At 45.6% G+C, this 27,540-nt stretch overlaps 1 protein-coding gene and 1 pseudogene across 4 annotated transcripts; one reads left to right on the top strand and one right to left on the bottom strand.

The window, feature by feature from the left end:
- Nucleotides 1–102: 102 nt before the first annotated feature.
- Nucleotides 103–11,934, bottom strand: KIFC1 (kinesin family member C1). Of its 3 annotated transcripts, none has more exons than XM_045795507.2 (11): nt 11,671–11,934; nt 7,278–7,418; nt 7,010–7,109; nt 6,272–6,325; nt 6,104–6,154; nt 5,502–5,899; nt 4,058–4,837; nt 3,121–3,411; nt 2,948–3,021; nt 2,725–2,800; nt 103–191 (listed from the first exon to the last, which is right to left on the bottom strand). In XM_045795507.2, the coding sequence occupies exons 1-11, from the start codon at nt 11,680–11,682 to the stop codon at nt 147–149; spliced, it is 2,022 nt and encodes a 673-aa protein (XP_045651463.1). In that variant the 5' UTR covers nt 11,683–11,934; the 3' UTR covers nt 103–146. The 3 variants fall into 3 exon arrangements, with proteins under 3 accessions (XP_045651463.1, XP_087714267.1, XP_087714266.1); XM_087858141.1 differs by having other exon boundaries at nt 7,278–7,415; XM_087858140.1 differs by having other exon boundaries at nt 5,502–5,896; nt 11,671–11,826.
- On the top strand, nt 11,933–22,318 carry LOC123790920 (diphthine methyl ester synthase pseudogene; annotated as a pseudogene). Its single transcript, XR_015722628.1, has 2 exons — nt 11,933–12,323; nt 18,855–22,318. The product of XR_015722628.1 is annotated as a diphthine methyl ester synthase pseudogene (transcript).
- The last annotated feature ends 5,222 nt before the right edge of the window (nt 22,319–27,540 follow it).

Genomic DNA, 27,540 nt, shown 5'->3' with positions numbered 1-27,540 from the left:
CGCTAATAAAACCTTTATTTAAAGAAAAAAAAAAACTGTTCTTTATTTGATAGACCCAGGTCACACAGCGCCCCACCCCCCCATAAAGCATCCCTCAGCCCCCCCACCCCACCCCCCAAACACACTCAGAGGATCTGGATCTGTCTTCATTTCCTGTTGGCCTGGGCCGTACCAATAACACACTGGTTCACCTGCGGGCAGAGGGTTTAGACAGGATAAAAACGTTTTCTGAGTAAACAAAATAACAGTTTTCTCCAAGATCGCCTCCCACCCCCAATACTGGGGCTGCCCTCAGAAAATACTGAAACAAGGGCTCTTAAGACAGGTTCAGGCTGGTCTCAGTAAAGGTTAGCTCTGTGCCCACTAACCACACCAGGTCTGGAGAAAGTAAAGAGCAACTGAGAAGGAATGGCAGCCATAGGAGCAGAGAGCAGAGAGAGATGGAGCGACGGAGTCTATTTCCAGCAGTACTGTGGCCCAGACACTCCAATCCCTCCCACAGCTTACTGGTTAATAAGCTAGATAAAACATGAACAATACTCATTTAAGAACCAACGCTCCTTCAAAAACAAATGATCCCAAGTCTAGGCAGGATATGTACAAGATGAATCTAGAATAAAGACTACTGGGTCCTGTCTAAACGACACAGGAGCTAACTTAAAGGAGCTCCCACTGGCCAAAGATGGGGCAATTTGAGCATCAGAAAGAATAATGACTACAAAGGATATATATCAAATCCATAAGCATCTGTAAAATGACACGCCCCAGACAAAAACACATGGTCACCTTTGGAAGTTGCTAAGATACCAACTTCTAATACTGAAAATTGATAAAGAATCTAGCATTTACCCTGCCTTTCCTATATAGACTGGATTTCAGAGTTACCAAATATATGGCAAGGGAAAGTTCTTTATAGAAAAAACAAGACTAAAAATGTAAAGTGACTGAGAAAATTAAACTCCCTAATAATAGATCTAGGTACGATCATTGTTCGATAAAATCACTAAGTGAAATCACTAGGTCAATAGGGAGTTTTCAAATGGTAACAAGCTGGTAACACCCAAATCCCATGATTGATTTTTATTTCATTAAAAGTAAAACAATTAGATATTAGGTGCCTCCTGATGTAATAGAAAGTACCATCTAAGTTTTCTTGTCAAGAAACATAAGTCTGATTCAAATCTAATCAAGCCCCTAAATCTACTAGATAACAAAAAGTTTGGAAGGAGGAGGAAGCAACCAGCCAAAATCCAGAATATGGTATATTCTATAGGACAAATGACCCTATTTCTTCAACAAATAAATACCACAAAAGGGGTGAGATCATTACAGATTAAAAGAAATTTAAGAGACATTTCAACAAGATGAAATGGGTGGCTCTTGCTTTGATCCCTATTGGGAAAAGCCTAATATATTAAAGCCATTTCTGAGACAATCAAGTGAAATTTAATAACGCGATAACTTTAGGATACTAAAGCATTTATACTGTTGGCTGTTAATGATGTTGATACAACTTTAATTGAACTTGCAAGATAGCAAGGGGAATCCCGATCAAAGCAGAAGCCCAGGGTGGGGTACCAAGGGAATGGACTACTTCCTTGGCGGCAACCAATGCTCATTGCAGGGAAGCCCGGGTACAGCAGAAGGGCACACCTGACCGGAGATGCTGAATAAAGCCAGAACCTATCATAGGGCTATACCCTCAAGAAAGGAGCAGCCAGAGAAAAAAATTACCCTCCACAGACAGGCCGTAAAGACACTTTAGTGGAAGGAGCATTAGTCTCCTAGAAAATTCATGGCATGGCCTTCCCTCCACTTAATGTTTAAGTGGGTTTTGGAGCCTGACTTCACACTACTCTCTTTTTTTGAGAGAGAGAGCATGTGCACCCATGGGACAGGCAGGGAGAGAGAGAATCTTAAATGGGCTCCACGAGACGTGGGGTTTGATCTCATGACCCTGAGATCATGACCTGAGCTGAAATCAAGAGTTAGATGCTTAACCGACTGAGCCACCCAAGCGCCCGCATCTAAGTCTCTTTTGATCCAGCAATCCCATTGCCAGGAATCTCTCCCTACACAGTTAGATATAACTAAACAAATACAAATGACATATATGTACAAGGTTAGTCAACACGGTCTTGTTTGTAACAGAAAAAAGGGTGGAAACAATCCAAGTGTCCAGTAGAGGGAACTGGTGGATAAACTTTGGTGCAGCCACACCACGGAGCCCTGGGCAGACATAAAAATAATGGGATCTCTGTGTGCTGGTGGGGAGTAATCTTAGGGATGTCTTGTTAAGCAGAACAAAGTACAGAACAACATATATATATGAAAAGAGAGATGTCTTCTATATAAGAAGGAAGGGAATAAGCACCTGCATATTGCTTATATTTGCAAGAAGAAACACTGAAAGGATAAGTAAAATGGTAAATGTTAAAAATGACTACCTCTACCAGGGCAGGTGGGGAGAATGGGGTGCACGGGGCGGTGGTAAAACTTCATTCGTTGTCTATAGCTTTTATATAGTTTTGACCTCTTAACTACCCCAAGACCCAATAGCTAAAAATGGATCCAGAGAGGTATCGCCCCAATGCCTGGCAAAATCCTTTCCAGATAAATGTGCCCTTGGCCTAAAGGACTAAATGGGCCCCTAAAGGGTCAGAATGGAGAGACCTACAACCACCCAGGGGTCCTGACGGGGCCTGGGCTTGGTGGTAACTGCACCTTGGAGGCAAAGCGTAGGGAGTTGAGGGACTCGGAGACGTTCTCTTCTAGGGGGGAAATGTTCACGAACATGAGCCTGTGGAGAGAGGAGAGGGGGCCAAACCCCAGCATTAGTGGCTGGGCGGACCCTGCACCAGGTTCCCACTGTTGCCCCTTTCCCGCCCCTGACGCCAGCCTCACAGTCTCCACCAACCCCCTCTGTCTGTCTGTCCCTTTCACTCACATCTTAGCGCTGCCACCCAGAGAGTTCTGCAGCAGGTAGGTGAGCTTGCTGTTCCGGTAAGGAACGTGGGACTCCTAGAGAGTTGAGGGAGATAGGTGATTAGGTAGGACAAGGTTCAGCATGAGCAGCCTCAACCTACCCCAGGTCCCACCGGCCCCCATCCCCATTCCCACCTTGTTGCTCAAGGCCATGATGACCAGCCCCAGGGTAGACAGGCTGCTGTTAATGGCTTGTGTTTCCCGAAGGCGTTCCCGTTCCCCAGGGCCAAGGGCTAAGCCAGGGTCTAGCCGCTCGCTCCCAGCCAGGTCCACCAGGCTGAGGGGGGCCCCACACTGCAGGCCTCGTCCAGCGTGCTCCCCACAGATCTGTAGCTGGAACACACTGTGACTGCGTGATGATCGCTCGTTCTGGGACGTGCGGGCCACTGCCCGGTTCTGGCGGGCCAGATGGAGCAGGGCCTCCACCTGAAGACGGGAGTAGCAAGGGGCAAAAGCAGGCAGGGAGTCAGCACACAGCTATGTCGGTACCAATGAACCAGAGTCAGCACCTGCCCTCTTGAAGATTTCTTTCTAGCCAGTGAAGAGAGAGAATGACTAAGCATAACATACAGTTATGGCTGAGAGTACCGAGGAGAAAATAGAACAATAAGGAGCGTGTGAAGGTAGGGTGAGGGTTACACTTTCAGACAGGATGGCCAGGGACAGCACTGGCCTTAAACTCTGAAGGCAGGGAGGGAGCAAGCCGTTCCAGGAGAGGAACAGTCAGGCAAAGGCCCTGATTGGAGAATGTGACGAGATGGCTGGGGAACAGCCAGGAGGCCAGCATGGCTAGAGTGAGCTGAGCAAGGGGAGTAGTAGGAAATAGGCCCTGAGATGCAGCGGGCAGGGGCCAGGAAGCCCTCGGCCCGTGTGTCATTCCACTGCTAGTTCCCTAAGGCAGACAGATCTACCTTACAGCCCACGGGCCAAAACTGATGTGGTGACCCACCCACGTAACCTATGCTTCCCCCACCCTTCCACGCTCTCCTGTTCCCTCCCTCATCCACGCACATCCTCTGCCACCCTGTCTGCTCCTCCCCATTCTCCAGTCGCAGTGCCCCTCGGTGCTTACCTCTTTCTCACAGGAGACAGGAACATATCGGGCATTGGTGACAGTAAGCTCCTCACTCCCTGGCCCTGCCCGGCGAATCTCACACTCACCGCCCTGGCCCTTCCGGGTCCCTGTGGCCAGCAGGTCTCGGACAGTCTCATTATAGATCTCTACGTAGCTTGCCACAAAGCTGTAGGTCCAGCCCTGGCCGCCCAGCTCCTGGGCCACGGAGAAGAGGTGCCGCAGGGCCCGAGGGATCAGGCCCTCCACCTGGGGGTCTCCCCCAGGCCCACCCTCCATCGTGAAGGTCTTGCCACTGCCTGTCTGGCCATAGGCAAAGATGCATACTGGGTAGCCATCCAGGGCTGACTGGACAAGCATGGCAATCTCCTCGAACACTTTGTCCTGCCCACTCCCTGGTGGGAATACCCGGTCAAAGGAGAAGTCGTGGCGGGTGGTGGGGGCTGGTGCCCCACTCAGGGTCCCGCGACGCTCGTCAGACCGGGAGATGCTGAGGCGTGCTGGAGGATCGGAGGGCCCGCCAGGGCCAGAGGGAAACAGGAGGAAGCCCGGGGATGGGGTGGGCTCCCCTGGAAGGACAGGGCGGACCCGGCAGAACACACGGATATTGCCTTTGAGCTCCTGTAGCTGGTTGTGTAGTCGCCGGCGCTCCATCTCTAGCCCATGGAGACGTTCTCCTTGCTCCGCCAGTAAGGCCGCCTGGGTTGTAGCCTCCTGGCGCAGAGAGGCCACCTCCGCTCGGCTGCCTGACAGAGCTGTTTCCGATGCCTGCAGGCTCCTCTGTCCGGGACGGAATGGACACAGAGGTGAGACACAGTGAAGAATAAGGGCAAGTCATGACGAAGTGCGGAGTGGAGGGAGGGTGGCCCCTGTCCCCAAGGACTTCACAGTCTGCTAAGAAAAGAGTAAGAAAATAGGAATCATGGTGCCAGGTTAGGGAGTGCTATGGGAACAGCCAAAATGGGCACAAGGACAATGATAGCTAAGCTGACACCCTAAAGTATCGGAATAAACCAAGGAAAAGACGGAGAACAGAAAGAACGTTCTACAAAAAAGGAAGTGCATATGCAAAATGCCCTGAAGAGAAGATTGAATCATTTGAGAAACTGCAAGTAATTCCATCTAGTTGGTGCTCACCAAGGAGTCAAATGGAGTTGAGAAGAAGAGAAAACTGAGAAAAAAAAATCCGTGGGGATCTTTGATCAGGAAAGAGACAGAGGAGGAAATGGAGGACTAGGGGAAACAGATTGGGGGTGGGGGACACTATGAAAGCAGACAGGATAGGGAGAAATAGGGCAGAAGCAAGACGCAGTCAGGAGTGGACAGGGGTGGAGAAGGACAGAGGAATACTGCTGCAGAGAGGTGGCCAAGGACACCGAGCCCAAAGAGACTTCAGGGTAACCCAGAGGGAGGGTTGGCATTTGGTGAGAAAGGTGGCCCTTACCTCTTGTTCCTCCAGCCGGGCGGCCAGCCCCCTTCGCTCCTCCTGCAATCCCAGTTGTTCTTTCTGGAGCTCTTGCACCAAGCTCTCCTGTGTGCCCAGCTGTTCTTCCAGCTCCAGGACACGGGCCCGGAGGTTTCCCAACTCCTGCTGGCCCTGCTCGGCCTGGGCCTGCACCTTGGCCAACTCCCCTTCCAGTGTCCTGCACTCTGCCCCCAGGGCCCTGGCCTGTTGCTGGGCCTCCTTGAGTTGGTCCTGCAGTTGTTGGTTCTCCTGGTTCAATGTCTGAGTCCTCTCGCGGCAGCATTTCAGCTCAGCATTTAGGTCACATAACTGACCCTTTAAGTCCCAGGCTGGACGTTTGGTGGGTTTCTTCCCTCCCAGCATGGGAGGGGCAGCTGCTAAGATGGACATGGCAAGGACAAAGTCAGGGAGGTCGTGGCTTTCTATCTCTCCTCCATCCTAGCCTTTAAGGCCTCCACACCTGCTGCTACATCTCTTTCCCCTCCAGACAGCAAGGGAACCAAATGGATTTTTTTGGGTACTCCCCACCTCCTCTCTTCCCTATCCCAGCCTCTCACCCAATGGTTATGCTTGTCACCTACCTCCAGGCTTTTGGGCGGGAATAGCAGGGCCTGGTTTCTGATTCTTCAAAACTAGAGAATCGGGGAGTTGACATAAGGAATCACAGCACCAGTGTCCTTCCACCTCCATCAGCTCCCTTTACACATATCCCAAATCTCTTCTCAGCCCCAGCCCTGAAGCACTAGTACCTGTGACAAGAGCTGTGGAACATCGGGGTCCTGTCTTCTTGGGAACTTTTGGAGCTGTCGGGAGATGAGAGAGGAAAAAGTAGCACAGTCAGTCTCAGGGTGGCATGAACTCTGGCTGGGCCAGGCACAGAGTCGTTTTTTTTTTCTGAGGATTAGAAATAAGATAACTTCCCTCTTCCCTGAAATCTGGCCAGCTTCTGAAGATATACTTCCCTGGACCAGAAATTACTCCCGACCCCAAGAAATAAGTTGGACCTAGATAAGCAAAACGAGCAGGGGGCAGAACCATGTGTCAAGTGTGCTACCATTTACATAAAAAAAATGTTGGAGAACATGTCCGGATTTGCTTGAGCCCCCACAGAATGCCCCTGGAAGGGACAGAACACCCCTGGGGAGGAGAACTGGGTGGCTGGGGGACAGGGGTAAGACTGTATAATGACTTTTGTGCCTTTGGAATTTGGAGGGGGGGGGGCAGAGGGAGAGGAAGAGAGAATCCCAAGCAGGCTCCGCACCCATAGTGGGGCTCGATCTCATGATCCTGAGATCATGACTTGAGGTAAAATCAAGAGTCAGATGCTTAACCCACCCAGCCACCCAGCTGCCCCTTGTGCCTTTGGAATTTTGAAACAAGTGAAACCTATTACCTATTCAAAATAAACAAATTGAAAGAGAAGAATAAGTGAGTTGAAAAGCACTGGACTTCCATGCCCTTGGTTTCTGCTCACTGCTAGAACCCACCTGTTGTCTGGCCTTGTGGCTGTGACCTTGCAGTGAGGGCTGGTGCCCTGGGGTGGGATGTGGCAAGTTTGGTCACTGTGTCCAGTCCTCGTGTCCTTTTCTGGAGATAGACAAGAATAGGGTCCATTTACTCTCCCTGATTGGTTTAGACATACACTCTCTTTCTCCGTCTGTCTGTCTGTCTGTCTCTCTCTCTCTCTCTCACACACACACACACACACACACACACTACACACGTACATGTAAAGCTTTTCCAAACCCAGCTCACCTTTTCGGGCTCTAAGGCATCCTCCATCTGGTCAGGCCCCCTCTTACACCTGGTTCCTGGGAGAGGCAGCCGAGAAGGAGCCTTGACCAGGGGTCTCTTCAGCTCTATGTTCCCCCTCACTTCCAACAAGGCGGACCTCTGCTGGGAAAAGAGAGACCCTTCAGACAACACCCTGGAACCCAAATGTCCCAAGAACTCCCCTTCTTGGTCCCCTAGCCTAATTCTCAACCACCAACAAGCACTGACTGAGTACCTCTTGTATATAAACCGGGGCCCACAGTTGATGTGCCCCCAGAAGGCACAGAGAGAAGTGGGACATAATGCAAAGGTGGGAGAAAGCTCTAAGGGAAAAGGTGGACAGATGCTGAACTTCAGCTAACTTTAAGGGTAGTACTTATTTTTTTTTAAATATTTTATTAATTTATTTGAGAGAGAGAATGCACACAAGCAGGGGGACCAGCAGAGAGAGGAAGAGGGAGAAGCAGGCTCCCCGCTGAGCAAGGAGCCTGATAAGGGGCTCGATCCCAGGACCTTGGGATCATGACCTGAGCCAAAATCAGACACTTACCCAACTGAGGCACCCAGGCGCCCCAAGGGTAGTGCTTAAACAAGCACAGAGAAACGGACAATTTCTCAGAAGGCAAAACCTCAAACATACACATGATTTGACTGGGAAACCAACAGGCACTTTCGGCTAGAATGGAGAATCATAAATAAGAGAGAGAGTGGAAGATAGCTAAGGCTGAAGACTACATGGGAGGAGCAGGTAACATTTTACTTATTAAAAAAAAAAAAAAAAAAAAAACTTCTTTTGAGAGGGAGAGAGAGAATCTTACACAGATTCCACACCCAGCCTGAGCCCCACATGGGACTCGATCTGATGACCCTGAGATCATGACCTGAGCCAAAATCAAGAGTCTGATGCTCAACAGACTGAGCCACCCAGATGCCTCAAGTGGGTAACATTTTAGAATTTGTTTTAAGTGCTTCCGTTATCAACTTAATCCTTACAGCAGCCCACTGAGGAGGTGCTGTTATTAGCCTCAATTCGCAGAGGAGGGAGGAAGGCACTGAGAGGTAAAATAGCTTGTCTAAGGTCATCAGTGAGTAAAAGGCAGAGCTGTGGTTAGAATCTAGACAGTCTGGTTCTGGACGCCATGTGTTTAACTGCTAGACTATATTGACCTGCAGGGCTTTGATGCCAGGCTAAGGAGGAGTTTAGGTTTTATCCTCGTATATGTGGAAAACCAGATACAGTTCCTGATCAGGCATGTGAAAAATATACAAAAGAGCCTATTTATAAAAAATAGTTGTAAGGAGGCTGACTTGCATGGAGAAGACTAAGAAGCAGCATGACCCAGTTTGGAGACCACCAAAGTACAGGTGAGGGGTGGGGGCAGTGGGAAAGAGAGATCCTCTCCTAAGTACCTCAATTTGGTGCCTGGAGATTATGTCCACTCCACAGCTACTCCTGTCTAGGGTGACCAACCATTTAATTTGCCCGGAACTAACGAGTTTCTGAGGACACAGAACTTCTCCGTGCTAAAACCAGGTCCTTCCTATGTAAACCCTACTCTGATCCCACCATTAGGAGAGCACTGTGTAGACAGATCAACTTCTGATCTTCACTACAGGCAACTTTTAATTCCAGGGCCAGTCTCTCTGCTCTTTGGCTTACTTCATTCATTCGATATTTACTTAGTGCCAACTATTATGTGCCAGAAAATGATCTGGGTTTGGGAGTAAAAGATATGATCCCTGCCTTCAAAATACTCATGGAAAATGGGGAAGAGAAGCATTTACTGAATGCTCTCATAAAAAGTGTCCCAAGGAAGGGATAAGCATGTAGTTCAAATGGGAAGAGTGTCAGAGAACACTTCCAAAAGGTCTTCTAAGGCAAAACCTTGATGATGAGAAAGAGTTAGTCAGGGGGCTTGGGCCAAGGAAGAACATCCCAGGCAGAAAGCAAGGAGGGGTGCATGCAAGGAATGCCAAGTTGTTCTGTTTAGCTGACACATGGAGAGTGCACAGAAAGTGGGGAGATGAAGGGAAAGGACTGTGGCAGTCGGCATGCCATGATAAGGAGTCGAGCGTTTACTGAAGGCAAGAGGGACCCTGATGATTTTGTCAGGAGAATAATATAGACTAGATGTGTACCAAAAAGGTCATGTGAAGCAATGTGAAGAATGAATGGGAGTAGATAAGGGGTATGACAGGCAGAGAGAATTCCTTTCTTCCTTCATCCAACAAGGATTTGTTGCACTAAGATTTGTTGCAAGATTGCTCTGTACCAGACACTGTTCTAGAAGCTGGGGTGAGAGTAATGAACAAAATCCCTGACCTCCCAGAGCTTACTTTTTAGGGCAGACTTTCCAAACTGGAGTACCACAAAAGAATTAAGCTCTACAAAAAAATGATCCATTTTCTCAATTCTCCCAAGGATGTATACACCTCTTACTGTTCTAGATGCATGAGAGAAGTTAATTCATTAGATATAAAGAATGCATAGAGCTTAATTTTCATGGAACTCAGCAGAGAGGGGCTGTTTTAGGAGCTTGAGGGCTAAGTAGAAATCCGTCTGAGAGAGGGCAGGCAGTGGGGATGAAGAGGAGGGGCTGGGTTACTGGAAACCAAGTATTGGTCTGACTAGGAGCTGGCCTGGCAAGGGGAAGTAGAGGGCAGTCAGTGAGGGAGATGGAGGAGTCCAGGCTGATTCCAAGATGCCTGCCACAGTTCCAACAACCAAGAGAACAGGAGGAAGGGCTGGGTTTTTCTTTTTCTTTTTTTTAAAGATTTACTTGTTTTATTTATTTATTTTTTAAAAGATTTACTTGTTTTATTTGAGAGAGGGAGTGCACTCGAGTAGGAGGACAGGCAGAGGGAGGGAATCTTAAGCAGACTCCCTGCTGAGTGCAGAGCCCTATGCAGGGCTTGATCTCATGACCCATGAGATCATGACCTGAGCCAAAGCCAAGAGTTCGCTTAACCGAATGAGCCACCCAGGTGCCCCTATTCTTTTGTTTTTTAATTAAACTTTTCATTTAAAACTCATTGCAGATTCACATGAAGTTGTAAGAAACAACATGGAAAGATTCCAGATACAACGGGATATATTCAAGGATGTTTACAGTGCATCCCTATAGAGAAAACTCTGGAACAATTTGATGCCCTGTTTTTTTTTAAATTTTAGTTTATTGGTTTATTGTCTTTCCTTACATTAGATTGTGAGCATCAAAAGAACATATCTGTTTTGTTCACAACTATAAAACCAGTATAATGTCTGCTACATGGCAGGACTCAATACATTTTTAAAGGAATGAAATTGGATGTCCACGGTGGGGGAATACTTAAACTGTGATATATCCAGGACACTGGCTTCTATACAAATAAAAAGGGGAAGAAAAAAAAAAGAAGGTGGCATTATTTTTCCTGCTGCCTGCAGAAATGTGCACAAAGAACAGAGTTATATAACTTATGATATACTTCCCGTCTCCCCATACAACAGCAGCTTCTCATAGAATGGCATCTATAGAGATGACAGGGATTAATTGTGTTTATTGTTGCATCCCAAGTATCTACAACTGAGCCTGGTACATAGTAGGTGCTCAGTAAATGTGAGAAGGCTTCTACTATTTTTCACTGTCACAATCATACTGATCTGCTTTTTAGCTGTCAGGATACAAAGACCATCTCTTCAGATTGAAACACGCTTTAGGTAAATCTGAATGTGAAATACTAGTAAATAGAGGATCCAGACAGGAGCCTTTTTCTGGCACCAAAAGTCAATACACTCTCGCTGTCACACATCTCTCTCCACTACAGAGGGGAGGCTGCAGATGGTTGTGGGGTGCAGTAAGGCGCCGATAAGAGAAGAAACTAAGTCAAACCAGTCTCAGGGAGCAGAGACCTCTGTAAAACCTGGAGAAGAAGAGAGAATGAGGAGTTCTTCCGTGCAGATTACCCCAATCTCTCTATACCCTTTCTGCACTCCAAAGCGACGGCAACGAGAGAACTGGAAAGATCATCAGCGGGGATTTGGCCTCAAGCTCCATTTCCCCAGCGGTAGACGGAATCTCAGAACTCTCCCTTCTCAATCACATACTGCCATCGTCGGCAGGAATGGAGAAGTGGGTACGAGTCAGACAAGCCTAAGAATTCGAAATGGGAAATCCTGGAGACATGAAAGCGAGGAAGGGTGTATGGGGACTCCTGAAATTGGGGAAGGGCGGGCGGACATGCACTCCGACTTCCTGGGGCTGCTCCCCGCCCTCTCCCTCCCTCCTGTCCACTCCGTGAGGACGCACGGATTTTCGCCCTCCAAGCATGCAGGACCGAGGCCGGCCGGGGGCTCGTCAGCATCGGGGACAGGAGACCCGACGCGGCTTCTACTCACCTGCGGCTCCATGTCCAGTTCCGTGCCACACGCGCCAGGGGAGCACAGTGGAAGAGGACACCGCGCCGGGGCTCCCGGGACCCGCGTTCTCTCGCCGGCCCGCGACACAAAGCACGCGCGCTCCGGGCTGCGGTGGCTACCACCTCGGTGCCACACCCGCCACTTTTGAATTCCAACCGCCGCCACCCTTCTCACCTCCCTCCGCACGCAAGGGCCAATCGTCGCCGTCGCCACAGCCGAGGGCCAATCGCAGAGCCCTCCGCCTCCCGGGGCCACACCCCGCCAGGCCTGCACCTTCTCCTTCCTGCTTCGCCGGCGTCGGGGAGGCAGGCTGGTTAGTCACACTTCCGGCTCCACTTCCACCTCTCTCACCCACCCGTCTTGCAGCAGTAGTCGCGCTGCACTTCCGCTCGGCTCCCAGCTGCAGCGCCTTACGTCAGAAAATGCCTGGAACGCGCCGCACGGACGAAGCTGGTGTGGGGGTGGGAGTGCCGGAGGGTAGGAATCACGCGTGCGCAAACGGGGACCTGTTTAGGGGGACGGAAGCGACGGGCCCCACCTAGCGACTGCAGCAGGGAGAGCACTCGTTACCTCCGATCGGATCGTCGTGATTGCGTTTGGTGGAGCGGCGCCTCTCCGCAGTTGTACTCCCGGTAAAGCTCCCGGAGAGTGGGAGCAGGAGCCCTCCCGCGAATGTGAGAGTGGCGTTCTGCCCCTTCCCTGGTCATTTGGGCATTTTTCACCAAACTTAGGGACCTTGGGTACAGCTTGGCCCTCCTGGAAGCCCGACAGTGGGGATTCGAGTTTTCTCTGCAGTCCCCTTCATCACCGTACCTACTAAGTACCTGGGCGCTGATACTGGTGCTGGGGAGGTGGCTTAGGGCCTTCGGAGCCTCCAACCCACGGACGGTATACTGCTTACATTTATGGAGTATTTTATGCTTTTCAGGCTGTCTGCACGTGCATTATCTCTTTTAATCGCTAAATTCACTGAGCTCTACTGTGTGTCGGGTGTTTTGCCTCTTTTATCTGCAAGCTGGGCGAAGGAGGCAGGTTTGGAAAGGTTAAGATACAAGCGCAAGGTCCCACTGCTGACTGGGAGTGGATCTAGATTCCATTAGCTTTAAAATCCAAGCTATATGTTTTGTTTTGTGTTTTAAGGTTGCAACTTTCTTTCTTTTTTAAAAAAGATTTTATGTATTTATTTGACAGACAGCGAGAGAGGGAACACAAGCAGGGGGAGTGGGAGTGGGAGAAGCAGGCTTCCCGCTGAGCAGGGAGCCGGGTTTGGGGTGCGTGGCTCAATCCCAGAACCCTGGGATCATGACCTGAGCCGAAGGCAGACACTTAACGACTGAGCCACCCAGGCGCCCCCCAAGCTATATGTTACTTCACACTACCTCTAACAATCTTAGTGTCAAAGACATCAAACCCTTACCTGTGAGTACTTTGCAGAGTGGTTCTACTGCATTTATTCGTTGGAGTTTCCAGCCAACCTGAAGGTGGGACAGGGATTTTATTGATGAGACTGATGGGGGGAATCTGTCTCGGTGCATTTTTGGAGATTGATGGAACTGGAACTCAAGCCACCTGTCTTCTAATCCAGTGCTTTAACTTGAATTCAAATCTGGTTGTGGAGGGAGCAGACTGTGGGGAGACCCAGTGTCTGGAAAACCGGGTGGTCATCCCCCAACCTTTGATAGCTTACGAAACCTACAAAAAGCAGGAGCTTGAAAAGAAGAGAGAGAGAAGAGGAGTGAGGGAGGAAACAAGAAGACCAACACTTAATGGACAGGTAGAGGGAGAACTGAGAAGAAACATTCAGCAAAAGACATTTCTCAAAGTTAAAACAAATGTTAGACTAGAGGAAATATGGACCCGTTTGTACATTAAAGGGGAAACAGTTTATTCATGTCAATTGATGCATAAAAACTACTCAAAATATTAAACATCTGTTGATATTAAAGACCACCCCATAACCTGATAAAGGACATCCTCAAAAATCCTGCAGCACACCTCACAATCATGGTGAAATGTTGAAAGTATTTATCTTAAGATGAGAAACAAGCCAAGGCTGCTTGCTCTCAATAGCCCTAGTCAATGAAATAATGGAAGTTTAGCCAGTCCAATAAACAACAGGAACAAATATATAAGGATTGGAAAAAACCAAGAATATCCGTATTTGTGGATGAAATTGTGTGTGTAGCAACTCCAAAAGAAAATTGAGATAGAATTGGTAAGTGAATTTAGCAAGGTTGCTGGGTATAAAGTCAATACAGCAAAAATCAATAGACAAAATTGATTGCATTTCTAGCAGCAGCAACAATCAGAGAGTATAACTTTTAAAAATGTTTGCCATTTGAGGGGTGCCTGGGTGGCTTAGTCAGTTAAGTATCCGACTTCTGATTTCAGCTCAGGTCATGATCTCAGGGTTGTGAGGTCGAGCCCCACATTGGTCCCCGCACTCAGTGGGGAATCTACTTAAGATTTCCTCTCTCCCTCTCCCTCTGCCCTCCCTGCACGCATGCCTTCTCTCTCTCAAATAAATAAATAAATAAATCTTTAAAAATATTTGCCATTTGGTTACATGAACATATACGTATATAAAAGTCAAGGTGGACACTTGATTTGTGCACTTTATATTAGGTTGCGATAAACATTTTAATAGTATACCATCTGCAATAGCAACAGATAAATTTAACAATAGGTGTGCAGGCCTTTGTGGATAAAATGATAAAGCTTTACTGAAAGCTATTGAAGAAAATCTAAATTAATGGAAAGACATACTATGTGCTTACAGAGAAAGACTTGCTATTGTAAAGATGTCAGTTCTCTCCACGACCTTGGTGTTGGGCCAAGGGGGACGATGAGAGTTCTCCATGCCTAGTCCTGGTAGAGTCTCACCCATCTGCTCATCTCAGGAGCAGGCTGAGCGGGACCGCCCTTGGCGGTCCTTTACTCCTCCTCTGAGATTTCCTCCTGCAAACTGGGGAGATTTCTTACCTTGGAAATCACATTCCTGAAACCTTCATCCCTTCCTCCCTCTGCTTCTCTTTCTGGCTTGTCTGGCAAGTTCGTTTTTTCTTGCCCAGCCCTTTGCAAACCTCTCCACAGATGGCAAGGTACACAGTAAAGTTACCTGGATTGTCTGAAAGATGTCAACCCTTCATCCTCCCGTCCTACCCCAGCAAATTCTTGTGTTCACTCTCCTGGGAAGTGTATTACTTAGGCCCTGACCCTTGCAAGTATTCTGCCTCTGACCTTCGCCCACAAAATTGGTTGTCACTACCTTGATCCTCAGACCTTGGCCTCAGAGTAGAGTGATGATTGAACAATTCTGCAACTACGCTAAAACCCACTGATTTGTACACTTTAAAAGGTGAACTTCATTTCTTAAAACTATTATGAAAAGGTTTAATAGGTCCTTCAGTTTTCAATTACAATTCATTCAACATTTCTGAAGTGCCCACTCAGGTCATGCACTGCGCTAGGCTTTGATGAAGACACACATAATCTCTTTCCTCTCAGAGCTTCCAGTTTGGGAATGAAGGGGAGACAGACAATAAAATATTACCATATGGTAAAAGGAAGACAAGTGCTGTCAGATCACCTTTCTCAGAAGTGGGGAGTTGAAGAAAGATTTCCAGAGGAAGAGCTCATCTCGGCTACAAGCAGCAAGATAAATAAGCGTGCAGAAAGAGCAGCTTCCATCTTGACAGGAGTAGAAATGTGGTTACAGGCCAGGAGCTGAGGTCCCAAAGGATGGGTCTAGTTCTGTGCGTCTGAGAGGACCCAGCCAGAGGTGGTTGATTTCCCCGAAATTGTTCTCCCTTTATCCCAGGGTGTTATTTGGTAACACAACCAAGGCATAGATAGTTACCAGTCCTGTGAGGGGGAGACCCACTCATTTCCACAGGAAGTCATGGGGAGGAGTAGGTTTTGTGGTTTATTCTGGAGAGGAAGGCCTCCAGTTTTTCCCAGAGCATTCCAGCACTACGGGGATCCTTGTCTACAGGCTCTAGGGGAAAGGGTACAGAAGAGCTCTCCAGGGGCCCTTACACACTCCTGAAAACACAGCAGAGGAGGAGCCCTATTCCAGGACACTTGCCCCAAATCCACAAGTGACAGTGGGTGTTTTTTCAGGCACCAAGGTTTGAGTAGCCCATTGTAGAAGAACATAACTACAGTAGGTCTGAGGTGCACTGTCAGCCTTTTGTCCTCCGGGGAAAGAAGTATTTGGAGTGGGAGAAAAACCCCCATATCGTCTGAGCTGAGCAGGAAGTGAAGACCAGGCAATTCAAAGTGTGACAGGGAAGGGGGGAGTACTTTTACATTTCGTACCATACGAATACCGTACACAGTAAGATAAAAAGAATGAAAAGAAAATGAGAAAAATGAAATATGTGTCGAAATGGTACCCCCATACATTATTGCTGGGAGTATTAAATTGGTACTTCTCTCCTAGAAGTTTAGGAAACTAGAAAGCACTGACACCTCTTACAGTAACACTCCAATTTAAGAGTTTAGTTTAAGGAAATAACCAGAAATGTGCACAGCAATTTACAAAAGTCAAGTGCTGCAAACAACCAAAATTTCCGCCAGTGGATGATTTTTTTTTAATTTTTTAAAAATTTTTAAGTAGGCTTCACACCCAATGTGAGGCTTGAACTCACATCCTTGAGATCAAGAGTCACACGCTCCACCAACTGAGCCAGCCAAGCCCCTCTGCCAGTGGATGATTACTAAGTAGAAGATGACAAGACTGTATTACATGATGTGAATTTAATTTGCATATGTTTCTAATAACATATCTATATTACATATGATGTATATATGGGGGCAGTGCATCTTCTATGTGTGCTGTTGCCAGTGATTCAACCCTGAGCCCAAACTGACCTAGCCCCGCCCTCTGGGAACTTAGAGCCAATTGAAGAGACGAATTTTAAAACACACGGCCATATCATTTGAAGACTCTACAGTAACAGGTGTGGCATAAAAATAAATGATAAGTTTTAAAAGTAATTCAACCTTGGTTCAAATCAGTTACAAGTGACAGTGATGTCTAATGGGAAGTGTTGTAAGAAAAGAACTTCGTTGACGTGAGGTCTTTCAGTGCAGCTTGGCTACAGGTAGAAGCACAGATATAGGTACAGACAGTAGGTGTCAAGGTAGACGCCAGGTTACAACAGACCAATATCTGGCCAAGGGGAAGAAGCTTTTTCAAAATTAGTTTTAGGCATGCTGTCTCTAGTCAAAGAATTTAACTATTATTTCATTTTATTTTGTATTTGTTTTCCATTTCATTTTAAAAAGTGGGATAAATGCGGAATTTAAGAACACAGAGGATCATAGGGGAGGGAAGCGGAAAATAAAATAAGATGAAGTCAGAGAGGGAGACAAACCATAAGAGACTCTTAACTATAGGAAACTAACTGAGGGTTGCTGGAGGGGAGGTGGGTGGGGGGATGGGGTAACTGGGTGATGGACATTAAGGAGGGCACTTGATGTAACGAGCACTGGGTGTTATAAGCAAATGATGAGTAACTCTGAAACTGATGATACGCTGTATGTTAATTAATTGAATTTAAGTAAAATAAAATTAAAATAAATAAATAAATAAGTAAATAAGAGAGTGATAAAATCAGGTAGCTTCTGTGATAGGCTACTTCTGACTCCAGAAATCATAACCTAAAATTTAAGGGTGTTTTTTTTTTATTATAGGAAATTGCATTTGTCAGACTATTTGTTATAGCAAATTGTGTTTGTTCAAGTTAAAATTATATTTGTCATATGAAGTTACATTTGCACATCAACCTTATATTGATAGCCCCTGTTTGAGACCTTGCCGATTTTGTTATAATCATATCTGCATATTATCTTGCCAAGTTAGAGTCCAGATCTAGAGTTTCCCTCCTTGTGAGTTATTTGAGTAAAAAAAAAAAAAAAAGTTATTATAGCACATTAGCTTTCAAAAACACATCACTGATTCTGGATCCCCCCACAAAGGAAAGCATTTCGGATGTAAGGTACATGAAGAAGTCCACCCCCTTGCATATACACTACATTCAATATTGTGTTTGGGAAAAAAGAGGATGCATAAGAAAAAGAGTAGAGAAAAATAATAAAAATGCAAAACTTTTCACTATGTTTTCAAATGTCATGTAAAATGGTTATGACACCTAGGTATGAAAAAATTATTTTAAAAAGGTTTCCCTGAGATGGAGGATTAAATCTCCCCCCCCCCGCCCCCCTCCACCCCCCACCCTCTGCCTCATGATATCCGTTGAGATGTTTTTGAGGACACAAAGATTAGATGGGGAACACTGGAAAATTCCTATTTGCATTTTTCTACCCAAAGAATAATAGAGATTTTTAGTCCATGTGGTAATTATTCCCCTGGTGACTTTCCAGTTCTCAGAGTGATAAGAGAGCTCCTTACATTAACTGCAAACAGATGGCTGGATTCTCATTTGCCATCTCGTTCTTCTCCCTGCTCTCCCAGACCATCCAAACACAGCTAACAGCACAGATTTGGAATAGCAGGGGAAGCACGATGGGGACTGAGAATGCTCATGTGACACTGGGCATGGGGCACTTTCAGAGGCCAGGCACCATCTAGGCTCCATCTCAAACTGCTACAGGAATGTTCTTTTTCACCATGTGTCCGGATCACAAAATTCCACTACTACAAACCATACTGAATGAACATCCTAGAGAGTGTCTCATAATGGTGAACTTTTCCTATCCAGACTGGGAAATAACTGGTCACATAAGTAGGGTAGAGATTGGGCTAGAAGAAGGAAGTGCGGCTTTCTATATTTTACTGTCATTTCTTTGATGGGAAATGAAAGATGCTAAGTAAAAAGGGGGTGAATGCACATGATCCCTGCCCTGAGAGTGGAAGACCTCCCTCTCCAGTCTCCAGTCCCAGTTGCCAAGGAGGCATCACTCACCACCACCACACCCTCCATCTGCACGGACAGGCCTCCTGGGAGACAGCCACTCCCCGGCTAAGGTCCATTATGGCTCTGAAAAGCAATGTCAAAAATCCAGGGAAGATACACGCTTTAAAGTAGGTCTAAGAAACCATCTTCCTTTCTTTGGTCAGTGCTCCTCAGAAGAATTAGTTATAAAAGAAAAAAAATGTGTTACTACACTTAATGTCTTGCTTCATTTTTATGCAGGATGCAAATTCAGTGTAAGAGGAACTCTGATCAGTATTTGCTTCTTCAGAAAGGCAGCAGTTAGTGGTCTCCCTCCCCCTGGACTTTGAAATGCTTTACCAGGTCACCTTGGGCCTGGGTAATGCCAAGAACATCAACGTCCAAGGGTCCAGAAGTTGTAAGACCACAGGATCATAACTGGAGCTGAAGGCAGACACTTAACTTGACAGAAGGGAAGAATGAAGTCCTGGAAGAGTTTAATGGAAGAAAATTGATTCTTGCTCATAGAGAAGAAGTGGCACAAGAAGTAGATAATATTTTGAAGGACACTGATATCAATGATGTTGATGATCCCTTTGGGACGACAACATACAGTGCTCTTATTCTGAGAGCAACAAAACTGGGAATCTCTTATCAAGTTATTCAAAATGCTTCCATAATAAATGCTGTAGGCTGCTGTAGTTTACAGCTGTATAAATTTGGAGAGACAATTTCTATTGTTTTTTGGACAGACACTTGGAGACCAGAAAGCCTCTTCAACAAAGTGAAGAACAGAAGGAACAGCATGCACACACTGTGCTTACTAGACACCGAAGTAAAGGAGCAGTCTCTGGAAAGTCTCGTTAAAGAAAGGAAGATCTCCTTGGTATATGAATGACAACCAAGCAGTGTTGCAGCAACTTCTAGAGATTGTTCAGAAATCAAAGAATACGAGGAGAAGGATCAGTAGTCACCAAGGAGACACTGTGTTAGCTTAGCCAGGGTTGGAACTGAAGACCAGAAAATTGCAGCCAGCACTTGCAGCAAACATGTACTCTGGACTTGGGAGGACCATCGCATTCCTTAATTATCACAGGAGACAGCATGCATCTGCTGGAGATGGAGATGCTAAGTCGGTTTTCCATTCTAGAAAATAGCTCAGAATCCCGAAGCGTTGATGGACTCTGAACATAGACATTTTATATTGTTAGATGGTTAATTTCAGTCATATATGCCTCTACACATGTTCATATAACAAACTGAACAGTTCTTTTGGTTTATCTAATAAGTATAAACAAGAAGAAAGCGGCTGCCTCAGCAATTAAAACAAAACCCCAAAAAAGAAGCCTTTATTGTGGGCCAGCTGTGGCACGGAGCCAGGGACACAGCTGTGCACGTGCCACACTGCTGGATGCTGGACACACAGAAGAGACAGGACAGACACGGTGCCTGCTTTTTTGTTGTTTTTTAAAGATTTTATTTATTTGAGAGAGAGAGCGCAGGCGCGAGTATGAGCAGGGGGAAGGGCAGAGGGAGAGGAGAGCCCAACTCAGGGCTCGATCCCAGGACCCCAGGATGGAGCTGAAGGCAGTCACTTAACCGACTGAGCCACCTAGGCGCCCCCGTCCCTGCCTTTTTGGAAGTTCTCACCCAGGGAGGGATACAGATAGGTGAACAGATAGACAATGAGAAGAACTGAGAGATCGTGGGTGTGGCAGCCTCAGCACCGCGTGCGCAGTGGTATGCATTCTCTTCCCTTTGGATGCCAGAATCTTGAGAGCAGTGAGTGCAATGTAAAAATGCATTCACTTTGAGATTTGTATTTAACTTTTTGAAGTTTTCCAAATCTAGTTAGTGAGCCCTTTGCTAATTAAAAACAGGCTTCCATTCTTCAAAGAAAAATTCATATCTGACCTTATATTTTCTCTTCTTTTTTAAGACTTTATTTTTAAGTAATCTCTACACCCAACCTGGGACTTGAACTCACGACCCCAACATCAAGTGCTGCTAGCTCTACAGACTGAGCCAGCCAGCTGCCTATTATACCCTCTTTATGAAGAAGGCCTTTAAAAAGGTGCCTGACTGGCTCAGTTTGTAGGGTAGGTGGCTCTTGATCTCAAGGTTGTGAGTTCAAGCCCTAGGTTGGGTGTAGAGTATAACTTAAAAATAAAATCTTAAAAAAAGAAGAAGAAGAAGGCCTTACGTATGTTTTTCTGTCATCATGGCTTAAATGGTCCAGTGTGCTGTCCACGTCCACATGGCCAGACTGCTCCAGGGCAAATCCAGCTACAAAGCTTTTTTAAATTCCTCAAAACTGCGGGGCACCTGAGTGACTGAGTCGGTTAAGTTTCTGCCTTCGGCTCAGGTCATGATCCCAGAGTCCTGCGATGAGCCCCATGTCGGGCTCCCTGCTCAGCGGAGAGTCTGCTTCTCCATCCCCACCCCTCGCACCCCGCTTGTGATCCCTCTCTCTCCTGCTCACTGTCTCTCTCAAATAAATACATAAAATCTTTTTTTTTATTAAAGATTTTATGTATTTATTTGACAGACAGCCAGCGAGAGAGGGAGCACAGGCAGGGGGAGTGGGAGAGGAAGAAGCAGGCTCCCAGCGGAGGAGCCTGATGTGGGGCTCGATCCCAGGACTCCGGGATCACGCCCTGAGCTGAAGGCAGACGCTCAATGACTGAGCCCCAGGTGCCCCTAAATACATAAAATCTTAAAAAAAAAAAAAGAGGGTCCCTATTGCCCCATAGAGTCACCAACATTTGCTATTATCAGACTCATCTTTGCTAATTTGATGGATGTAAAATGTTGTCTCATTGTTATTTTAATTGGCAGTTTTTGTTTCTTCTTTGAGGAATTGTCTTTCATACTATTTTCACTTTTTCTGTTGGGTTTATTGTCTTTTTCCATCTTGATTTGAGGAAGTTCTCCACAAATTCTAGATAGTAATTCTTCTTGGTTATAAGCCTATATATGATGTCTCCTCTAATGTGCTTTTTGTTACTAATTTAATTTTTGGAATAGCAATATATTCACATGTATTTCAAAAGGCACACAAAGATACCATGGTTCTTTCAGAAGTTAAAGACAGAATTACCATATGACTGACCAAATTCCAGCCAGGTTCCTCTAAGCCCTTTCCATCTAGCCCTATAAAGACTTAAATGCCAGCACCATTTCTTTTCTTTTCTTTTTAAAGATTTTATTTATTTGACGGAGAGAGAGACAGCCAGCGAGAGAGGGAACACAAGCAGGGGAGTGGGAGAGGAAGAAGCAGGCTCCCAGCGGAGGAGCCTGACGCAGGGCTCGATCCCAGAACACCGGGATCATGCCCTGAGCCGAAGGCAGATGCTTAATGGCTGAGCCACCCAGGCACTCCATCCCAGCACCATTTCTAACAGCTCAAGGCCACATCCCTCGGATGACCCTTGCCCCACTTAGAGTGCCTGCCTGAGAAAACTCAAGGCTGCCAAAAGAACTTACTGTTTGTTCTAGCCAATGCCTGAAGGTAAGTTCCTGCCTCCCAACCACTGGGGGAGGGTAGGAGCCTAACTTGGACAAGCCCCAGTTAATAAACCCAAATGAATGTCACGTGGACCAACCACCCCGCTTCCTGCTTTTTGTAATTCTTCTCTTCCATTCAACAAAGTCCCCACTCGCCCCTACTCCCTGTTCCCTCATTCTCCCTTTTAAATGCCCAGTGACGTCTGTCTAAATCAGAGTTGAGGGGCGCCTGGGTGGCGCAGTTGTTAGGCGTCTGCCTTCGGCTCAGGGCGTGATCCCCGCGTTCTGGGATCGAGCCCCACATCAGGCTCCTCTGCTAGGAGCCTGCTTCTTCCTCTCCCACTCCCCCTGCTTGTGTTCCCTCTCTCGCTGGCGGTCTCCCTCTGTCAAATAAATAAATAAATAATCTTTAAAAAAAAATAAATAAATCAGAGTTGAGTTTCACTTATGCTGGCCTCTTTTCCTTACCGCAACAGTATTCTACTGACTAGAATCTGTCCTTAGCACTTTAAGTAGGGTCCAGTTTTGTGTATGAACCAGCAATTTTACCTGAGAAATAAAAGCATGTGTCCACACAGAAAACTGTACAATGTTTATAGCAGCACTGTTTATAATAGTCAAAAGGTAGAAACAGCCCAAATGTCCATCAACTGATGAACGGATAAACAAATTATGATATATAGGTAGAATGAAATAGTAAGTATTCAGCCATAAAAAGGAATGTAGTACTGATACATGCTACTTTGATGAACCCCGAAAACATTATGTTAAATATAAGAAGCCAGACACAAAAGATCGCATGTTGCGTGATTCCTTTTTTTTTTTTTTAAGATTTATTTATCTTAGAAAGAGACTGAGAGCATGCACAGGGAGAGGAGCAGAGGGAGAGAGAGAAGGGAGGTAGACTCCCCAGTGAGCAGGGAGCCCAGTGCCGGGCAATCTCAAGACCCTGAGATCATGACCTGAGCCAAAACCAAGAGTGGGAGGCTTAACCGACTGAGCACCCAGGTGCTCCTGCGTGGTTCCTCTTTTTTCTTTCTTTCTTCTTTCTTTCTTTCTTTCTTTCTTTCTTTCTTTCTTTCTTTCTTTCTTTCTTTCTTTCTTTTTTAAAGATTTTATGTATTTATTTGGGGGCTAGAGAGAGAGTGCATGAGCAGGGGGAAAGGCAGAGGGAGAGGGACAAGCAGACACCCTGCTGAGATCATGACCCGAGCCAGAGTCAGAGGCTCAACTCATTGAGCCACCCAGGCGCCCACATGTGATTCCTTTTCATAAGATATATGCAGTCTACAGGCAAATAGGCAAATCCAGAGATAGAAAGCAGATTAGAGGTTACCAGGGGATGAAGTTGGGGGAATATGGAGTGATTACTTAATGGATATGGAGTAGTCTTATGGGGTGATGAAAAAGCTTTGGAAACTAGAGAAAGGTAGTAGTCACATAACATTGTGAATATGCTAAATACCTCAGAACTGTACACTTTAAAATGTACTCTACACTATGTGAATTTTCCTTTTTAAAAAAGGTAACCATGGGGCGCCTGGGTGGCTCAGTCGGTTAAGTGTCTGCCTTCAGCTCAGGGCCCGATCCCAGGGTCCTGGGATCGAGCCCCTCGTAGGGCTCCCTGCTCAGCAGAGAGCCTGCTTCTCCCTCTCTCTGCCACTCCCCCTGCTTGTGCTCTCTCGTGCTGTCAAAGAACTAAATAAAATCTTTTTAAAATTTTTAAAAAATTTTAAAAAGGTAACCAATAAAAAGTCTCCCTCATAATCTTATTGTTTGGCTATTCTGTTACCCTTTCTCAGGGTAATAAATGCTTTGTTGTTAATTTGTAACATATAATGACTTTTATTTATTTGTTCCAAAAAAGACTTTATTTTTATTTTTAAAAAAGATTTTATTTATTTATTTGACAGAGAGAGAGGGAACACAAACAGGGGGAGAGGGAGAGGGAGAAGCAGGCTTCCCGCTGGGCAGGGAGCCCCAGGACCCTGGGATCATGACCTGAGCTGAAGGCACATGCTTAATGACTGAGCCACCCAGGCGCCCCTTAAATAATCTCTACACCCAATGTGAGGCTCAAACTCACGACCCCAAAATCAGGAGTCGCATATTCTTCTGACTGAGCCAGCCAGGTGCCCCAGAAGTTTTCAATTTTAACAGAGACAAACATCAATCTTTTCCCTTTGGGCTTGTGCTTTTCAAGGATTTTATTTCAGAAATTCTATTTTATCCCAATAATTTACTGTCCTATATTTTTCTCTGAAAGTTTAAAAGTTTTGCTTTTCACATTTAGGACTTCAATCCATTTGGGTCTCCTTTTTCTGTATGGAATGAGGTAGAAATCTATTTTTATTTTATTTTTCATATGGATAACCAGTTGTTTCAGTGCAATTTGTTGAATGCTCAATCCGATCCACAGAACAAGGACAGCGTACCTATGTCAGTATCTATGCATGATTATTATCTTTAAGCTTTCTATTCTGCTCCACTGCTCTATGAGTTTATCCCTGTATCAATACCAGATTATCTTAATTCCTAAATAATTGCCATAATTCTGATATATGGTAAGGCAAATCTTCAAACTTGTTATCTTAGTTGTTCTTGGCCCTTTATTCATCCATACAAATTTTAGAATCAGCTCGTGCAATCCAGAAAAACTGTTACTAGGGATTTTTATTAGAATTGCATTAGATTTATAGATTAATTCAGAGACAGTTGCCATCATTGTAATATTAAATCTTCTCATCCATAAACATAGTGTGTCTCTTTGCTTATTTAGGTCTTCTTTAGCACCTTTCAATAAATGCTATAATTTTTCCAGAACTTTCTTGAACATTTTTGTTCAGTTTATTCCTAGTTATCTTAAAATCTTTATTGTAAATATAAAAGGGCTTTTATAAAACTATATTTTCCTACTATCAGCTTCTTGTTTAAAGAAAACCAATTGTTTTGCATATTAATCTCATATCCAGTACCATTTCTAAGCTTTTCTATCAATTCTAATAATGCGTTGGGTTTTCTATGTAGACAATAAAATCCCTATAAACAATACAATAATTATTTATGGGTTTCCCCCCTTTTTTATTGTCAGATTAGTAGCACACACACACCACAGCTTGATTAGATTTATGAAAATATTTTCTTTTTAAAAAAGATTTTATTTATTTGAGAGAGATAGCCAGAGAGAGCGAGCAAGGGGAAGGGCAGAGGGAGAGGGAGAAGGAGGCTCCCCGCTGAGCAAGGAGAGGGAGACGCACCAGGCTCAATCCCAGGACCCCAGGATCATGACCTGAGCCAAAGGCAGATGCTTAACTGATTGAGCCACCCAGGTGCCTCGACTTATGAAAATCTTGTTTAGGATTTTCCCAACTATGTATGTCACTGAGATTAGCCTATAGTTTTCCTGTCTTAGACTGTCTTTGTCTAATGTTGTTAACCTAGTTATATTAGTATAAAATAGTTTGAAAATATACTCATATACTCTTTCTCTTCTCTGGGAAAGTGTATGTTGTTTTTGTTTTAATGTTGGTTATAACTCTGTATCCAAGTAACAGTTTCATGGAGCATTTTTTTAAAAAGATTTTATTTATTTATTTGACAGAGAGAGAGATAGCATGAGCGGGGTGAGGGGCAGGAGGAGAGGAAGAAGCAGACTCCCCACTAAGCAGGGAGCCCAAGGTGGGGCTCAATCCCAGGACCCTGGGATAATGACCTGAGCCAAAGGCAGACGGTTCACTGACTGAGCCACCCAGGCACCTCCGGAGCATTTCTTCTACCATCAGAAACAACTTATACCAAACAGTGAGCCCCTCAGCCGCCCACTCTTTAATTTTTTTTTTTTAAGTAAGCTCTACGCCCAAGGTGGGAATTATGCTCATGACCTGGAGATCAAGAGTCACATGCTCTACTGACTGAGCCAGCCAGGTGCCTCTAATTAAAAAAAAAAAATGTTTTTTAAGCCCCCCCCCACTTTTTTACTGGGCTAATTTCTACTCATCCTTCAGTTCTCATCCTTAGCGAGCTCTTTACTGCATTGCCCTAAATTAGCTGTCCCTGTTCATACTTCTCATAGCACATTTTATTGCCTCTATCATAACTCACTTCATGTGCATTGTAATGTCTTACTAAATGTTAATATTTTCAGCTGGGCCACAAGCTGCATGAGGGCAGGGACCTAATCTTTTGTTAACCACTAGTTAGCACACTGATGGCACAAAGTTGGCCATCAATATTTGTTGACTGGTTGTGTGACTGAATAAAAGAAATAGCCGCAAAATGGGGCATGAATCAAGCTATCCTTAGATATGGGCAAATTCAAGCTCCCTAAGAAGGCCTTCTGCTTCAGAGCAAGTAAAAGATAAGAACTAAGAAAGACCATACAGCCCCAGCTGTGGAAGCAGAGGCCTGTGGGTGGAGGCGGATGCCCCATCCTGGTCCCTCTGTGCAGAAGCCCAGTATAAAAAGATAGTGATGGCACGGATGTGTCAGCACCAGGGATCCCATCATCACTGGAGGTCTGTTAAAACCCTGGACATTCGGGGCACCTGGGTGGCTCAGTCAGTTAAGCATCTGCCTTCGGCTTAGGTCATGATCTGGGGATCCTGGGATCGAGTCCCTTATTGGGCTCCTTGTTCAGCAGGGAGCCTGATTCTCCTTCTCCTTCTGCCTGCTGCTCCCTCTGCTTATACACACTCTCTCTCAGACAAATAAATAGATAAAAAACAACAACAACAACCCTGGACAGTCATCATGCCACCTGAGAGCCAAGTGCTATGTAGGGTCATGGGGAAGACCCTAAAGATACTCTCACAGATGAGAGATTGGGGCTTGGACAGGGGAAGATTTCTCTTAATAGGAGGAGGAGTCCTTAAAAATATCAGTTTAAGTTCATATAATTATTTTAATTTTATATAATATATATATTTTGCACTGTGTGACAAAATTGCATCCAAACCTGAGAAATTAGATTACACTTTCAAATTTCCCACATCCTCTCAAGGCAGAGATGGCTCAATGTCTTCTGTGGGGAGCTAGGGAAACCTCACTCACCATGTCCCTCTGATTCATGCTCAGTGACTATCATATTTATTCATATATATTTATGTTAGTAGTAGGAATTGCCTTGGACAGAGGTATGAGAAATCTACTCACTGGAAAGACACGATATCCTGGGTATCCAGGCTGATCTGTCTCACATGACTTTGACTAGCATCAGCTAGCCCTCTGAGCTTCAATTACTCTAAATATACTGGCCAACAGACCTCTAGACTTGCAGTGAGGGTTATCAAGACCTGATCCTAGATTGTAGTTTGTTCGTTCATTCAGTAAACCTGCTGAACACCTCCTGTGTGGGATATAATACCTAGACAGCTATTTCCATGTAATCCATAAATCTGGATCTATAGAATAGATTTGAAGATTGATAACTTTGGACTGCTAG

This window comes from Ursus americanus, chromosome 32 (genome assembly GCF_024610735.1).
Source record: "Ursus americanus isolate L20-20 chromosome 32, mUrsAme1.1.p, whole genome shotgun sequence".
NCBI lineage: Eukaryota > Metazoa > Chordata > Mammalia > Carnivora > Ursidae > Ursus > Ursus americanus.
The sequence above is the reverse complement of the archived record's forward strand: the minus strand, read 5'-3'. Positions and strand labels throughout refer to the sequence as shown.